The sequence below is a fragment of the Dama dama genome, chromosome 11, assembly GCF_033118175.1.
Source record: "Dama dama isolate Ldn47 chromosome 11, ASM3311817v1, whole genome shotgun sequence".
NCBI classification, from domain to species: domain Eukaryota; kingdom Metazoa; phylum Chordata; class Mammalia; order Artiodactyla; family Cervidae; genus Dama; species Dama dama.
Genome location: NC_083691.1, coordinates 78,624,772 through 78,642,806, shown reverse-complemented (window position 1 = coordinate 78,642,806; position 18,035 = coordinate 78,624,772). Strand labels below are relative to the sequence as shown.

General features: G+C 44.8%; 1 protein-coding gene across 7 annotated transcripts in view; it reads left to right on the top strand.

Moving 5' to 3' along the window:
• Positions 1 to 14,937: 14,937 nt before the first annotated feature.
• MTA3 (metastasis associated 1 family member 3) overlaps positions 14,938 to 18,035 on the top strand; it is a 167,460-nt gene continuing 164,362 nt past the window's right edge. For all 7 annotated transcript variants that reach the window (XR_009694790.1, XM_061155520.1, XM_061155518.1 and 4 more), the window contains exons 1-2: positions 14,938 to 15,010; positions 16,682 to 16,749. Coding sequence is in view for 6 of the 7 variants with exons in the window: in XM_061155520.1 (XP_061011503.1) it covers positions 14,983 to 15,010; positions 16,682 to 16,749 (96 nt within the window). In the remaining variant the exon portion in view is untranslated. The remainder of the gene's footprint in view (positions 15,011 to 16,681; positions 16,750 to 18,035) is intronic.

The window sequence follows — 18,035 nt, the reverse complement described above, 5'->3', positions numbered from 1 at the left end:
GAGGGAGGTGAGTGAGGGATGGATTAGAAATTGGGGATTAGAAGATGCAAACTATTATAAACAACAAGATTCTACTGTATAACACAGGCAACTATGTTCAATACTCTGTAATAAACCATAATGGAAAAGAATGTATATATATGTATAACTTATCGCAAAGAGTAGGACACAACTGAGCAACTGAACTGAACTGATATGTATAGCTTTGTCACTTGGCTGTCAAGCAAAAATTAACACAACATCATAAATTAACTATGCTACAGTAAAATAAATTTAAAAGCACAACAACAAGAAACAAATTGCCTTGTGCTTCTGATAATCAGCCATTGGAGTCTATTGGTGCAGTGAGGGGAACAGGCCGAAATAACCACGGAGTCATAACAGAGTGGTATGTTGGTGGTGTTAGTGCTCTAGGGAGACACTTAGGCTTAAGTCAAGAAGTTTGCCTAGTAGAGTAGAAGGAAGGAAGGTCAGGTCATGGAAACACAGATACAGAAGCTGAGGCCAAGACTGAATGTTGCCCTGCTCAAGCAGCTGAGGGTAACTCCAAGTTGGTGGAGGACATGAGGAGAAGAGGAGGATGTAAGACCAAGAAGGAAGAGTTGGGGCCAGATTGCAAAGGGCTAGCCTTGAGTATTGTGCTGAGGAGTCTAGACTCGAATGTGGCGAAAATTAAGAACCAGAGGTTACTTTTATGCACACCCATACCTTGATAGAATACTGTGAGTTCTTAAAACCATTATAGGGATTCAGTTATTCTTTCCTTCTGTCTCTTGGGTAAATTAATAAATAATTCAGAATGCGAGTGAATCTAACTAAGTCAATTGGCAAGTTTAGGGCAGAATATGAAGAAGCCTGTCTTAAAAACCATTTTTCACTTGGATGATTGGAAAAGCTTTTTGTAACTGGACTCCTTGCTTCAGTCTGGTCCTTCTCAGATAGGTCTTCCTTTATTGGTTTTGAGACATATTTTTAAAATTCCTGGCACACATCCTTGCTTGAAGTCTTTCAGTGGTTCCCTGTAGTCTCCACAGAATAATAATGTTTCATCCTAGCCCAGTGTACACAGGTACTCATGAACTGGTATTGTCTTAGTTATAGTAGTTTTTATTGTTTTTCTGTTTGTTGTTGGGTTTTTTGTTTGTTTGTTTGTGTAAACTAAGTTAATTTAAGGAAAATAAATGAAAATTGATTTGATGCAAGGAATAAGGGTGCAGGCTGGATACCCAAGAGAAGTGAGTAATCAACTTGGCTTCAGAAAGTATATCTATAATTTTCTATGTCTTTGGTTTTTAAAAATTTTCATTAATTTAAACAAACTGTATTTGGGAATACATTCACTGGCAGCCCAGTGGTTAAGAACCCATGCTTCCAATGCAAGGGGCATGGGTTTGATCCCTTGTCAGGGAATTAAGATCCTGAAGCTAAAAAATAATCATAAATAAATACATAAAATTTAAAATGTTTTTGATGCCTGGAGAAGGAAATAGCAACCCAGTCCAGTATTCTTGCCTAGAAAAGTCCATGGACAGAGGAGCCTGGTGGGCTGCAGTCCATGGGGTTACATGATTGAGCATGCATGCATGAGGGTGGAGGGAGATGGGTTGGTAGCAATAAACTGGTGGAATGAAAAAAAAAAATTCTTTGATGAAAATGTCATGCATGCTCATTGTAATATACTTCTAACAGTATGGAAGTACACAGATGACAATTGAGTTGTTTTTCACATGCCTCCCACTCTCTGTCCCCAGATGTAACTACTGTTAGCCACAGATCTTCTATCCAATCTTCTATACATTTATGTGTCTATATATTTACGCTATGTATATCTAATTTTTTATTTTTCCTAAATGCAATTGTGGGCTTCTCTGCTGGGTCAGTGGTAAAGAATCTGCCTGCCAATGCAGGAGACCAGGGTTCAATCCCTGGGTAGGGAAGATCCCATGAAGAAGGAAATGGCAACCTACTCCAGAATTCTTGCCTGGGAAATCCCATGGACAGAGGAGCCTAGCAGGCTACACTCCATGGGGTTGCAAAAGAGTTGGACATGACTTAATGACTAAACAACAGCAACAAAAATGCAATTGTCCCATACTTATTTTAATAGCCTGCTTTTTTCCACTTAATACATTTCTTAGCTTTTTTTTGGTGTCTAGCTTTTAGACATTTAAATTATTTTGGAAATGTCCAACCTTGTCTCTATGAACAAATACATTTTAAAATGTGTGTTTCTATACCTGATTCAGGAAAGAGGATCAGGGTGCCTCTACCTTGGAGGTGCAAATTCTTCTATCTTTAGCACCCAGAGAAAGATGGCTGAGGGAACACAGGGCCATATCCTTGGGACTAGGATAAATTCTGGTCAGTCCTTAGCCAACATTTCTTTTCAAGTTGCTTAATATTTACTTTTTAAAAAACTGTTTTAATTTTCCATCTGTTATCTCTTCAGTTAATTTTCCAAAGGCCTGGACAGACTCAGTCTTCATGTTTCTCAAATTTGCATGATTCCTGGTTTCTAAACATCTCCAAGTTCCTGTTGTTGAAAGTCTCACAGGCCAATCACCTCTCTCCAGTTCTTCAACCTAAATAATCATTTCTCACAGGAGCCCCCAAACCTTCATCTGCTTCTCCCTGACAAGAATTCTCGAGGGCATAGGGGACTTCACAGTCCATGACCTCTAAGACGTTAGACAGCTGGGATTTTTGAAGTGGGAGCCAACATATGGGAAGGGTCCTCAGGCAATAATACCATTTCTCCTCATACTTGAGTCGTTTTCACCTTTCCAAATTTTCTTTCTTTTTTAAAATATTTATTTATTTATTGACTGTGCTGAGTCTTTGTTGCTGTGAGGGGGCTTTTCTCTAGTTGTGGCAAGCAGGAGCTACTCTTCATTGCGGTGCTGGGGCTTCTCATCATGGTGGCTTTTCTTGTTGCTGAGCCTGGCCTCTAGGGTGTGTGGACGTCAGTAGTTGTGGCATGTGGCCTCAATAGTTGTGACCCATGGGCTTCATTGCCCCAGGGCATGTGGGGCCTTCCTGACCCAGAGACAGAACCCGTGTGTCCTGCATTGGCAGGCAGTTTACCTCTGAGCCACCAGGGAAGCCGCTCTTTCTCTCCCCCTCCACAGGTAAGTTTTGTCATTGTTATATCCAACTCTCCTCCCACTGCCCCCAAACTTTCTTAGACAGTTTATGCTGCTATAACTGAATACCATAGACTGGAAGCTTATAAACAACTGAAATTTATCGCTCATAGCTGTGGAGGCTGGAAGCCTGAGATCAGGGTGCCAGTAAGATCAGGGCGTGGTGAGGATCTTCTTCTGCATTGCAGACTTGTAGTCTCACATAGCAGGCAGAGGGCTAGAGAGCTCTCTGGGGTCTGTTTTATAAAGCCATTCATGAAGACTCCACTCTTGTGACCTAAGTATCTTTCTGAGAGCCCTCACCTCCTAACACCATCACACTGTGGGTTAGGATTTCAACATAGGACTTTTGTAGGGACAAAGATTATTCAGTCCATAATACCAAAGTTATTTAAAAAAAAAAAAGGAATTCAGACAATGATCTCTAATTTACCCTTTGTCTCTTAAAACACTTCTCTCTGTTGAATTTAAAGATAAGTTTTACAGGGGACATGGCTGCCCATCACTATTTTCAGCTCTGGAGGCCCAGAAACTTTATGTGTTTATGCTAAACTAACTCACAGGAAACTCTTACAAAAGCTAAAATGCCAACTTATTGGGAATTCCTGGCAGTCCAACGGTTAGGACTCTTGCTTCCACTGCAGGTGGCACAGGTTTGGGGAACCTCTGGTCCGGGAACTAAGATCCTCCAAGTCCAGTGATGTGGCAAAAAATTAAAAAAAAAAAAAAGCTGTTTATTCAACTTTAGCCACTATTATCCTTCTAACTTAATATAAATGTAACTATGTTAGGGTCCCATTGCCTCTAGGTCCTATAGGATTAGGTCAAACCCCTTACCCTGGCATGTAAGGCCTTTGCAATCTGGCTTTGCACCAAGTTTCCGGTTGATTCTCGTATGTCCTCCATGAACTTTCTATATACTCTTCCCTCTGTCTGGAATGCCCTCTCTGACTCTTTACCAGGCAAAGATTTTATTTTTAAGTGATGCTCCAGATGAAATAGCACCTTCTCTCAAAGACTTCTCCGACCAGCCCTGCCCTTACAGCAGGGCATATTAATTGTTACCAACTCTGGGCAATTATGGCTTTTATTTTATTAGATTACAACTCATCATACTCGAATTGCTTGCTTCTCCCATTGGACAGTGAACTCCTTGAGGATCAGAAATCCATTTCATCTATTAAGATAATCCAGAGTATCAGCTAAACACAGGATCTCAATAAATGTTGAACTGAATTGAACTTCTGCCTTTGTACTTTTTGCAATTACTTCCTTTTATTTCCTAAGTTCTTATAAAAGTTAATTTTGAAAATGTCAGGCTGTCTCAGCTGTCTTTAGACGAAAGGAAGATAAAGGTGTTTGTTCATGCAGGGACCGGGAAAAAGCACATCCCTGGGGACCAGGAACAGAGACTGCTGTGGAAACACAAGTGAAGGATCCCACCAAGAGGGAAAGACACAGCAGAAGAAGCCAGGCCAAACCACAACTATTTCTTTCCACCAGGAAATTACCTTTGAAGACCTTGTCTTTCCCTATAGTTGGAGATTGCTGTATATCAAAAACGAAGGGCCCTAGGACTTCCCTGGTGGTTCAGTGGCTAAGACTTGGTGCTCTCAATGCAGGGGGCCAGGGTTTGATCCCTGTTTATGCAACTATAGCCCACATGCCTCAACTAGGAGTTTCCATGCTGAAACTCAAGCTCCAGCTTGCTGCAGCTAAGACCCAGTGTAGCAAAAAAAAAAAAAAAAAAAAAATTTAATGGAGGGACCTACTACCCTGTGTTCCTTTCTGTATAGGGTGTCCTCTGGGTTTGTGTGCAGTGGGTGGAGGATGGCTTCCTAACTGGGACTTTCTCAGGTGAGGTAAGAAGAATCAAGACAAGAGGGTTGCTTTACAGTTGCCCAGCACCCCATCATCCTTCTTGCAGCTAATCAGAAGGTAAGTGCAATCACCTGGGCAGATGCGGTAGACTAGATCTCAGCAGACAGGGAAATGGACAAAAAGGATCCAGAGGAATGTGTCCGGTTGGACCTTGTTCTGGTGTCTCCAAATTTCATTCCCATGGAGCCATAATAGGGTGACCATGACTCTGAATCAATTCCTCTGCTCCTCCAACTCCCCTTTCTTCCTTCAACTCCGAAGTGCCTTGCCAACCCTTTACATCTGCCCTGGAGAGGAACAGGGATCTGAGAGTAGCGGAAAGCCATGGACCAGGAGCCCCCAGCCTTCCCCTATGATCTGCATGGTGTTTACCAAGTGCTCAACCTTAAAGTTATTTGTGGCCCTCTCTGCTTTACTGAAGAGAAATGGATTTTACCTCAACTCATGATTCCTGTTTAAATATTTAGTTTCATCAGCACAGGCCCAAGTGCCTTTTCCATTTCCCCTGGTGCCTGGGAGCCACGCTGACACCAGCATCATAAATAATGCATCAGATCCCAGCAACATGCCACTGGCTGGGAGTTGCTCCATCCCTCACGTCTCAGGGCCTGCCCTCGGCTGCAGCTGCTTTAGGAGAAGCTGGCTACCATGGAGAGGTTGGTATGGAACTTTGAAGGCTTCACCTCAAATCTCCTTCTGGACGCAATGATTGTGATGGGCAAGCAGTCCCCACTCCAGCCCGGATCTCAGGGACTTTGTGGGGGTGTGCAGAGATGTGTGTTGGTGGGGAGAGTGGGACAAGTGGGAAGACGTGGGAACACCACAGTCACACAGTCCTCAGACTCTCTGCCTTTGAAGTTGCTCTTACCTGATGAGAGACTTCAGGCCACCAATAGAAAGGGTCCAACCTCGGTTCTGTGTGAATGTGGAGAAGAGACGGGACACCTGACAGGAGGAGGCAGCCAGGTTTAAGGACACAGGAAGAAGACTCAGTGAAATGCTGCAACCTTCTCTCTCCCCTTCACTTCCAGAATTCTGACTCCTAACTGGGAAGAGGGCTCCACCCTCTACACCCTCTATTCCATGAACACAGTCCAAATTTCACCCACCAAATCAGAAGCCTGTGGGAGGGTGGAAGGGAGTTAGGACTTCCAAGGATGAACATTTCATCTCCTCTTGCAGAAACCAACCAGTGATGGGATTTGACTGGACAGTTTCTGGGCAACCTTTACCAAAACTTCAAAAAGGGTAAGCTGCCTCCAGCTGCCCTCTATTTGAAGCCAAGTCTTCAATGCTCTGATTGGTGCAATTACATGGGAAACATTGCATTAGTTGCCACTAATAATGTGGTCCTGGCCTGGTTTTGTAAAAGACGCTCCTTGGGGCAGCTCTGAACTACTCATGGTTTATCCTCCAAAACTTCACAAAGATAAAAGGAAACATAAACAACCATTCATTTATCCAGGAGTTCAAAGTTTCACTTTGAGCCCTCAACATTTTCTGTCCTTTTTGAAATCAAGACTGCAAATAAACTTCCCTCAGTCTCTTATAGAAAGGGCAGCAGCTACAAACCTATGGATAAAGATAAAAGGCAGTGATAAAAGGAGCAAATTCTAGTATTCATCCTTCAGTCTGGGGGATTCATGAGCACCCTCTCTGCTCTTTGGAGTTATCCATGCTGTAGAATGTCTAAGGCCAGACCCTACTAATTTCTTTCAAACTGCCTAGGATTTGGACAGTCAGGAACTACCAAAACAGAAGACAGAAGGGGAGTTGGTCTCAGAAGACCACCATATTGTCAAGTCCAGTGATTGATTAGTTGCTCTGGTTTATCACAACTGGACCCCACTGTTTATCACATGGGTCCTGGAACCTGGGCTTCTCAGACTTTTTTCCTAGCTCCTTACCTCTGTATTGAAGTATGTTAGCCTCAAAACAAGTCTCTGTGTTTCCACTCTCCTCAGTGGAGTGTGGGTTTGTGTGTGTGTGTGTATAAACTTTCAGGAGGCTTTGTTTCAATCATGATATTTTATATATGGCATCACTTATAACCAAGACACTTTATTTAAGATGAAAAAAATGCAGTAAGTGGCTCATATTCACGGAATTCACATGCTCTCCATGACCAAGATGGAGTTCAGCTGAAAGAAAAGAGAATGGCCTAGGAAAACCTCAGTGACAGTATCAGGCATGAGGGGAACTAACTACAGCCTACATGATTGGATGCTGTCCAATATGATTTGGAAGAGAATTTTAAAAGGTAGCCAGTGTATATTGTCATTTCTCTCACAGCCATTGATTAGCACAGGTCTCAGAACCCCAGTTTGGGTTGGAAGGGGTCTCTTTCTCTATTACATCAAATGAAATACAGGAGGAATTTTGGCTTTTCATCACATAAACTTCAGATTGGTAAGTTTTGAATCCCTAGTGCTCAGAGGAGGTTTGATGCTTCCAGAGGACACAGTCATGTTGCTTTGGTTTTTGTCTGTTTGTTTTGAAGCTGTGGGATCTTAGTTCCTTGACCAGGGATTAACCCATGCCCCCTGCTGTGGAAGTGCAGTGTGGTAACCACTGGACTGCCCGGGAAGTGCCCAGTCATGCTTTGTTGAATTGCAAGTCAAGACTGGCCCCTTTCTATTTTGTGTTCTTCATGTTTCAGGTGATCTTTTAAAAATATCAATCAGATTTGTGTTGAAAGAGTTGACTCCGGTGTTGAAAGAGTTGACTTAAAAAATACTGACAGCATAAAAGTTGCGAGTTATGCTTTATTTAGGGGAACTTTTAGGACTTCAGGCCCAGGAGACAGCATCTCAAGTGACCCTGAGAAAACTTTGAGGAGGCGGAAGGAGGAGCCTGGTTGTTACATAGAAGTGTTGCAACAAAGGGCAGATAGTCTGAGCATGAAAACAGTATTGTTAATTAAAGAAAACCAGATATCCCAAGTTAAGGAATTTAGTGCTTTTCTCTGTATGGGAAGACGCAAGAGTCTGGGCTTACTGAAATCATTCCTTTGATATGTACCTCAGCTATCAGGGGCCAGAATCCTGTGTTTTTCAGGGTTCACCTTAGGGAGTGCCTGCAGTCTGGTGGCTGCTAGGTGGCAGGTATTCTTTCCTTCCTGAGTTCCCTCAGGGTTCACCAGCTTACCTTCCGTGGTGGCTGCAATTGCTGATGACTGTGACATCCTTTGCTTACTGATATGGCAGGAAATAGTCCATTTCTCAGAAGCCTTCCCAGTATGCTTAGAACAAATTCAAATACTTTACCAGGGACATCCAGGCTCTACTTGGTTGAACCCTGCTCACTTCCCTGACCTCATCTCCTACCCACACTGGTCCTCCTAGGTCACAATCAGATCAGGCTGAGTCTTGCTTTGTGGAATTTGCCTTTGTTCTTCCCTTGTCCTGGCATGTTGCTTCCCACGTGTCCCAGCAGCTCACTCCATTCTATCATTAGGTCTCTTTTGAGTTCTTACATCCAAGAGGTCTTCTCTGACCACCATCATCATTTTTGGTTTCCCTATCCTGATTTACTTTTTGTAGTGCATTTATCATTGTATACTAGCACATCTATTGATGGATTTATTATATTTGGTCATTCTCTGTCTTCCCCACAAGAATATAAGCTCCAGGGGGCAGGTGTTCTGTCTGTCTCCTTCACTGGTGTGTCCTCAATGCCTTTAACAGTGTTCATTACTTATTTGGTGAATGAAAAGGGCATTTTTGTAGACAAGATTATATTCTTGAAAGCCCCCATTCTACTCCCCACCCTAGAAGCATTGATTGGGATCTGAGGAGCCAGAGTGCTTCCTGACAAAGGAATGGAGGGGTGAATTTGTGTATTACCTGCTTGGTAATCTGCTATTGCTCATGGGAATGTGTGATACTCTTCAGGTGTGCCGGGGAAGAAAAAATGGAGGGGGAGGAGGATTCTTCCACTGACAGCTGAAGGGCATAGCATCTGGGTGTTCTTTTCTGTTAGCAGTAAGCCAACTCTGTCTAAAGGACTTGAGCAGGACTTCAGTGGAGTGGTGTTGGGCCCCTCCTCTCTGTGTAACTCTATCTTTTTAAAAAAAATATTTTAAAATTTATTTTATTTACTTATTTTTTAGTGTTTTGGGTCTTTGTTACTGCACAGGCTTCTCTCTAGTTGTGGCAAGTGGGAGCCACTCCCCAGCCATGGTGCTCAGGTTTCCTCTTGCGGTGGCCTCCCTGGTTGCAAAGCACTGGCTCTTGGGCACACGGTCCCCAGTGGTTGAGACACAGGGCCTCAGTAGTTGTGGCTCCTGGGCTCTAGAGCACAGGCTTAATATTTGTGGCACACAGGCTTAGTTGGTCCGTGGCGTACGGAATTCTGATTTCTTGGGGATGGAACCTGTGTCTCCTGCATTGACAGGTGGATTCTTTACCACTGAGCCACCAGAAAAGCCCCCTCTTTTCTTCTTTTATTCAGCCTCCATGTCCCTTAGTCTCTGCATATAGTGCTCAATGTTTTCTGGCTGAATCTATGTTTACTTAAAATCAAGGGGTGTTTACCATCTGGATGAGTTTCCTAGGACTGCCGTAACTAATTGCCACAACTTGGGTGGCTTCAAACAACAGTAATGTATTGTCTCATAGTTCTGAAGGTCAGAAGTCAGAAATGAAGGTGCCAGCAAACTTGGTTCCTCCTGGGGGCTTTCATGGAGAATCGATTCCATGCGTCTCCCCCAGTATCTGGTGATTGTCGGCAGTCTTTGGCATTGTTTTGGCTTATAGCTCATAACACTCATCTTGGCTTCCACTTTCCCATGCCTTCTCCTCTTCATTCTGTTCCCTCTCTTCTGTTTCACACAAGGACACTTTTTGTTGGATATACGGCCAACTCTAATTCAGGATGATCTTATCTCCAGATCATTAATTTCATCTGGAAATACCCTTTTGCTAAATAAGGTCACATTCGCAGGTTCTGGTTCCAGGTAGACATACATTTGGGGGGACCACTGTGTAATCCTCTATACCATCTTAGAAGCAAGAGGGTGAGGTAGGAATAGACAGATTTGTTTTTCAGGCTATGTCCCTTCCCCTCTCCTCCTATTCTTTTCTTCCCCCAATCCCACCCTCCCACCCTAGCTGCTTTTTTCACCCTGAGAGCAGACTTCTCTTTCCCTAGCTGAGAATTTTTCCTGTGGCAGGTCAGCCCTGGGGCATGCCCCCTTGCCTTCATCATCTGTCCTGGTCAGTGACTTGCGTGGCTCCCTGCCCACACCCTGCCTGTTGCACATTTGGACCTGGACTCTGATCTCCTGGACCGAGACTGGCTAAACCTGTTTTCTCCCAAGCTGAAGGATTCAGGGAACCTGCTTCTTCCCCTGGGGCCAGGGTTTGGCTTACTCCTCAGACAAGACAGACCAGGCTCTGAGCTGATGGTGACATAGAAGAGGGTATTTTAGCCCAGATCTCTCAAACTCTGGGTCTGTTCATCCACCTCTTTTCTAATGAGGAAACATACCTGCATGTTTCCCAAGGCACCTGGAACACAACTTTTCTAAAATTGAACCTGTCAACCATCCCTTTTCCCCCAACTTGCCTCCGCTCCTGTGCTGTCTGCTCACTGAATCACACCTCTCTCCACCCAGTTGTTACCTTTTTACTTCAAGTCTCCCCAAAGGCATCAGATCTTGTATCTCCCACACCTCTGAGTTTCTCTCAAACCAATCCATATCTCTCATATTCCATGGCCTCTTACCCTAGTCATCAGCCCTTTTCTCCAACCTGCACTCTCCACCATCTCCAATCCACTCTCTTTGCTCTTGTTGTTGTTCAGTCAGTAAGTCCTGTCTGACTCTTTGAGACCCCATGGACTGCAGCACGCCAGGCTTCCCTGTCCTTTACCATCCCTGGAGTTGCTCAAACTCATGTCCATTGAGTTGGTGATGCCATCCACCCATCTCATTCTCTGTCACCCCCTCCTCCTCTTGCCCTCAGTCTTTCCCAGCATCAGAATTTTTCCAATCAGTAGGATCTTTGCATTAGGTGGCCAAAGATCTTCTTTGCTGTGGTCTGAGTCATTCCTACAAAGGTTCTTTGTTGTATCCCTCAACACTTCCCATTGCCTTTTAGGATTCTACTTCCTGACCCCACACCATATACTGTTGCCATCTCCCATTCAAACCCACAGCACTCTAGCACTCCATAGGTTAAAAAAAAAAAAACTCACAAAACAAAAACACACTTAAATCATTTAGGGTACCCTTCCAAAGGCTCATCCCTGTCCACCTTGTGATTTCCAGTCCCTTTTCCAGGACCTGGAGGCATTGTTGAGCCTAGAGAAGGAACCTCCTTGTGGATGCCACCAAATGGCTGAGCTTGCTCTCCTTTGAGAGCATGAGAGCACCATGGCCTCCTAAAATACACACTTCCAAAAGTCAAGACCTTCTGAGATTGGCCCTGGCTTTTCATGTTTTGGAGGATCAATGGAAGAGAAGGCCCCAGGACTGGAGAAGCTAGGAAACTCTGACTCTGGTTTTCTTTCCCTTAGGGGCTCAATTGCTTTGATTCTTGCTTTCTGCTGGAATAGTCAACTGCTGGTACAACCGGCCACCTTGGAATAGCTGAGACAGATTGGCATTTTTCCAATAAAATTTTGCTAAATAACAACATAAGTTAATAAAAGAAAAGAAAGGGAAAAAAAAGAGAGAAACAGATCAACGAAAGCACAAAGGACAAGCTATGGTACTTTATCTAAAGCCTGTTATCTGGTTCCAGATTAATTACATTCTAGACCCCCAGGCTCCTTTCTTAAGTTCAATATCACAAAGCTCCCAGACTCTGGACAGCCCTATCTTGTGGGTTTTTTTTTTTTTCATATATAAAAACTCCAACTTGCATTCTCTTAGACTTTTCCAATTGGCATGCAGCATTTCTATAACCACATCTGCCATTGATTATTGTTTTGGTTTGTTTGTTTACTCAATAAACAATAAATAAAGTAATAAATAGAAAAAAAAAAAAAACAAAAAAAACTCCATCCTGATGTTGAAGCAAAAACCAACACTCTGTCTTATCTATAGCTTCCTTGCAACATCCACTTTTCCAGCTAAGCTGTAGGACTCTGGGGATTGACACAGAGAACATTCTGGGCCTTTTGGCAATTCCTTATCATGATTCTTTAATCACAGCAGTCATGCCAGGAAATTTTACCCATGGAGAGGCTGGACTTTTCCTGAAGTTTCTGGCACAATCTGAGAGACCCCTCTGTTTTAGTAATGAGGATGACTGGAATAGAGAGAAAGCACCTACTAAGTATAAAGCTTAATACATTCCCCAAACTTTGTATATTTCACTTTTTAGTACAAGTGTTAGAATTAGGTGTCAGTAGCTAGTAATGATTTGTAGAACTTGAGGATCAGAGGGGTCAAGCAACTTTTAAAGCCAAACAGCCAAGCTAGGAGTGAAGTTTGGGCTAGTTGGTGACAAGTTTCTGATCTGAACCATGCAGCCTGAGGAGGTAGAAGTGCCTTGGGTTCTTTGAAGCTACCGGCTTTTCCACCCTTCTTTGTTTTTTTTTTTTTTTCTATGTACAAACATTTGCTGAACTCCTTTATACACATACTTCTTTGCTATTTGGAAGTATAAAAGTTTCATAGACAAAAGTCCCTGCATTCAACTCTGCACCTGGTTCTCTATGTTAAGTCCATCATTCATGGGCACTTATTCTTCCAGATACTGAGCACCTATTATGTAGAAGACACTGGCCCAGGAGCTAGAGATCCAAGAGGTTACACACAGAATCTAGAGGAAGGAATGAGCCTGGGTTCTACCACCATGATTACTTCCAACTAATTCTATGCCCCCAAATTTCCGAGGCCTTTCATGGGGGAATGGGGGTGGGTTGGGGCTTCTGGATAAGGCTGTTCCTAAGGAGGTAGGTATGGATGGAAGACGTTTTCTTGGCACTTTTTGCCCATTTATTGTGGTTAGTATCTGCTAAGGTGCACAAAGCTGGGGAAATGAGACAGGCAGACAAGGAACTATCAGAAATACAGAGATGTTTTGAAGGGGAGAAACTGCTTACTTATTTAAAAATAATGGGAAAACCCTTTAATAGAGCTTGCGACCTATTGTTCCTTTAGAGTTTATGGTTTCCAGGTGGCCTTTCCACTTGGAGACAATCTTCCTGGTTTAGAGCATTCTAGGCCAAAGGAAAGGGCTTAATTATCCCAACACTGCTGCCAGTTTATGGTTTAACTCCAGCTAAATTATTCAGCCTATTTACGTGTCAGCTCAGAAATGGAGAGAGTGATGTCAGATACGTCACAATGTTTTCTGTGGAATCTCCAGTAAAGGGATTATGATAAATAACAGCTATGCAGTATGCATAATGGAACAGCTTTACTTTTTTCTCTAGGTCAAAAGAGTTGATGTGAGATCACAATTTGACTCACAGCGTAAAACCTTTGGGAATCTGAAACTTGAGTTAAAAAAAAAAAAGCAGCAGACACCTGTTATTTGCATAGTGCTCTTTGCTGAATGGTTTACAAAGCATTTTAAGATATAATCACAACCGTTCCTTACCCCACCTGTGAGGTGCAATTAGTGTGTCCCCATTTAATACTTGAAGAAACTTGAGTTACACAATCAAGGTAATTCAGGCAAAGATGCTTTATATTTTTATTTTTTTATTAAAGTGCTTTATATTTCATTTTTTGCTTTCCATAGTATTGTTTTTACCTCAATTTGTGGTAATGGACAATCACAAATGCCACCACCAGACAAAGCAGAACACAGCCTTTTCTGGGGACACTTCTCACCCACAAACGCCAAACCCAGAGTCAACAACACAAGGTCGTAAAGCACCAGAAACTCCAAACAACCGACAACAGCAAGGGATCCTCTTCATGTTTATTACCCAACAATATCTGGGAGTAGTTTGGAATGGATTGGCTTTCCCCAAAGAAAGTTGTTTGTGTTCATTTAGGGGACAACCAGCTCAGATTCAACTCTATTCGGTTCTTTGTTTCTCTGAGGATCTGAAGGCTGAGAAAACAGGGGTTGTCGAGAGAATTTGCCCGGGAAAATAATAACTTTAAAAGCATTAGGCACATAAGCAGTTAGCAGTCCATCAACAGCAAGCTGACGGGCACCATCTCCTCCTTTGAGGAGTTGGGGTGACAGTGAACTGTAGGCCCTGTTCCCCTAACGGCAAAGGAAGCCCCCCTCCTCTAATGGTCTCTTCTCCCAGCCGGGCTGCACTGCATATAGGGCCTGTCTAGAGGCAAGGCCTCCAGGTGTGGGGAAGTGGGTTCTGCTCATCTTGGTTTTGGGGTGAACGCGGATTGACACGCCAGTGGAGTTAGGGTGGAGTTGGAAGGGGGTCAGCTTTCCTAGTCCCGCCATCCTCTAGGTCTCTGCCCCGAGAGGCTGCAGGCACCTGGCATCCCCTTGGCTCCAGGGCCTTGGGGCTTCAGGCCGGTTGCCTTAACCTCACCAGGAGGAAGGCGCCCTGCTGCGAGCACTTATTTGCATCCAAGTGTTTGCATCCAGACTGGTGCTCACGTGCTGGAGGTCACACTGCCTGGAGGTCTCCAGGGACAGAGGCGGGGAGAGGAAGCCCAGTCAGGGGGTGGGCAGGTGCCGGGGTACGCTAGCTGGGGCGGCAGGCATAGGCCTGGGCCAGGACCCCAGCCCTAGGACCCGCCACTTCCAGCAAGGTCCCCCCAAGCCGCACCCCGCTCCCCAATTCCCTGCTGATCCCAGGCGCTCCGGCCTCCCCTGGCCGGGCAACTCGGCCCTCCCTGGCCCCGCGCCGGGGGCGGGCACCTGCCCCCACCCCTGGGCGTCCCCTCCCCTTCACTTCCCCCTCCCCTAGTTCCCTCCCTTCCCTCCCCCCCGCGGCGAGGAGTCGGCGGCGGCGGCGGCGGCGGCGGCGGCGGCGGCGGGCGGGGCTCGGCTCGGGCTCCGCGGGCGGGCGGGCGGACATGGCGGCCAACATGTACCGGGTCGGAGGTAGGAAGGCTCGGCCCGACCCGGCCCGTCTGGGAGCGGGCCCCGGGAGTGGGGGGGTCGCGGCGAGGTCGCCCTAACGGCTGGCAGCCACGGGCGCCCGGGGGCCGGCGGTGGGGGCCGGGGCTGCCCGCCCCCGCCCCTCCCCCTCCCCACCGTGGCCGCAGAGGGGCCGGGGCCCATCCACACCCCCGCGCCCCGCCCCAGGTCCCCGGGCCAAGCCTGTCCTTGAGGGGCTGAATTATCACGCCCCCCACCCCCCACCCAGGAAACCCACATGGGGGTGGGCGCCGTCAAGCCCCTTCAGAGGGTGGCTTATCCTCGCGTGGCATCCTGGCATCGGGGGTTTGGAGAGGGTAGAGGGACACTCACCCCCCTCCTCCACTCCTCCCCTTCCTGGGGTGGGTGTGGGTGGGGGCGATGGGGGCCCAGCCAGGGGCACAGCTGGATCGGCCTGTTTGCGGGGACAGGGCCCGACACCTCTCCGCCGTCACTCTCCCTCCCGTTTCTTGTCCGGTTCCTCCCCGCCCCCCGCCCCAGTAATGGGGCTCAGAGGGGCCAGGGCACCGCAGGCTGGTCTGGGGAGTTGAGCTCTGCCTGGACTTTCGCTCTACTGTCTGCCTCCTTCCCAGCCTTCTGCAGGAGAGAGAAATAAGGTCAAACAAACTTTCTCCCTACTCACGACGCCCTCCTGTCTCTTTCCTGGTGAAATAATAATTCAGATAAGTGGCGTGTTTGTGTGTGAGACGTGCTCTTCTTCTGCTCATTAGCCGAGCTTCTTGATGGATGGTGGTGGGAATGGCCTGGCTAAATGAGGCCACTTTGCAGAAGGGAGAAGGGAAAGAGCCACTAAGCTAGACAATACAGCCCAGCCTCTCAAATAAACACACAGTGGGGAGTTTCCAGTGAGCCTATTAGATGACAGGAAAAACCACACTTGAAAATTTTATCCTTTTTGTTGAAAGGCTGCAGCAATTTCATTATAACAAGACCCTAAAGGGATCTGGATTAAATTTGGTAAATGAGGTATTAAAAAAAAACCGATATCTAAAAAATAAAAATAAAAAACCAATATCACCTCCAGAGAGCTCTGCCTCTGAAAAAGTGACCTGTCTCCTTTCTCCCTGCCCCCATCCTCCGGATAGAGCTGTGAAAAAGTTGGTCATGGTGCTTCTGCTCCGCTCACCTGATTTTTTTTTTTTTTTAAGTTGGTGATTGAAATGTACTTTGGGCTGCTAAGCCTTTCAAGATGCTCTGAATTTGTCTTAGGTCAATAGTTTTATGTGAGAAGCATACTCCAGGGCAAATGGATTGGAGTGAAAAGATGTGGAAGCAGTTAGAGTATGAAAGACACATGTTTAGTCAGCCCTGACTCTCAGTGATAAGAGGTGTCTTTTTGTTTATTATTAAAAATTTGACACATGTGGGACAAGAGTCTAGGAGAGCTTGAATAAAACATTAATCGAAGCGAAAATGCCAGGAAAATAAGGATCTGTGAATGGTAGGCACAGGAGAGAATATATTAAGTTTGCATTACTAAGTTTGCTTTTACCAGGGAATGAATTATGGGCGTGCTTCATTTTGAATGTGAATTACCTAATATAAAAAGTCACAGATTGGCACATGTGAACTTTCTGTTGAAAAGATTAAGCTCTTTACTTCCTTTACTTACAGATTATGTCTACTTTGAGAATTCCTCAAGCAATCCGTACCTCATCAGAAGGATAGAAGAACTCAACAAGGTATACACTGAGTGTTCTTGATTCTAATATTAAGAAATATTTGTTTCCCATTGAAGGATGAGTGGGTAAAAGGCATAAGAGGTGATTTTACTTGCAGTTCCAGACTCTTTGAAAGTATGGATTTCAGCTTAGAGAATTGTGCAGGATTCCGAATATTTCACTTTTTATCATTACCTCTGATATTAAATATTGGTATTGAATATGTAACATCTGCAGATTTCTTTAAATTGCTTGGAGCTTCTCCGAGCAGGCCACTCCAGTAACTCAGTCTCTTTTTATATTTGAAGTCATAATTTGTGTTTCTTCCTTTTTAGTGAATTAATTTTTTCCTCTTTCAGCTTGAGAAGGAAGACGTTAGGAAATACAATATTTAAGGGAATTTGTAAAATTCTAGACTAGGCTAACTAATAAGAATACAGTATTGGTATAATTATAAAGTGGCTTTTTTGGTACTGTAGGCCGGAATAAATAAAACTTACACATTGTTTTGTCCATGATCGAGGGTGTCCAGGACAGCAGCAGCATAATGACTGTTGGCAATAGTTCAACTTTTACAACGGAGGCACTCGAATAGTCATAAGCGACCTGACCAAAAATTTCTGGTGGTTCAGAGTTACCTGTGTAGCTGGTGAGAATTCTTGCGGTCAAAATGTTTGGGGGCTGTCTAGCTTATACTTTGCCCCCTAAATACCATCTGGAGAGAGAATTCTTACTGTAAAAATGTCTGGGGGCTGTCTAGCTAATACTCTAGCTAATACTTTTCTCCCAAAATACCATCTGGAGATTTGGTCCAGTTTTGAGTCCCTGGAAGCCAGGTCTGGCCAAGGGCATGCCTGGCTTATTAGCTTGGACGTCCTGGTTCACTTTTGGGGATATCCTGGCGATGTTGCATTTTAAAAACTTCTGTAGAATTTGAGACCACCAACCACCAAATGAAGCACATGGCTGCAGGGTTAGGTCAGTCTGTGGATGGAAACTGCTGAGATGTCTTCCAGAAGTGCTTCTCTTTTATGTTACTGATGTAAGGTATAAGAATTTAGGCAATTCCAGGAAATTCCTTTGTAATCCAATGGTTCGGGCTCAGCACTTTCACTGCCACAGCCTGGGTTCCATCCCTGGTTGGGGAGGAAAGATCCTGTAAGCCACTCAGTGCCACACACACACAAAAATTGTTTTAAATAAAAGGCTTCATAAAGAATTTTGGCAATTCCACACTGTTTATGGTATCAGTTTATTTAGAAAGTTAACTAGGATTCAAAGAAAAATATTGGCCTATGAGATTGGTA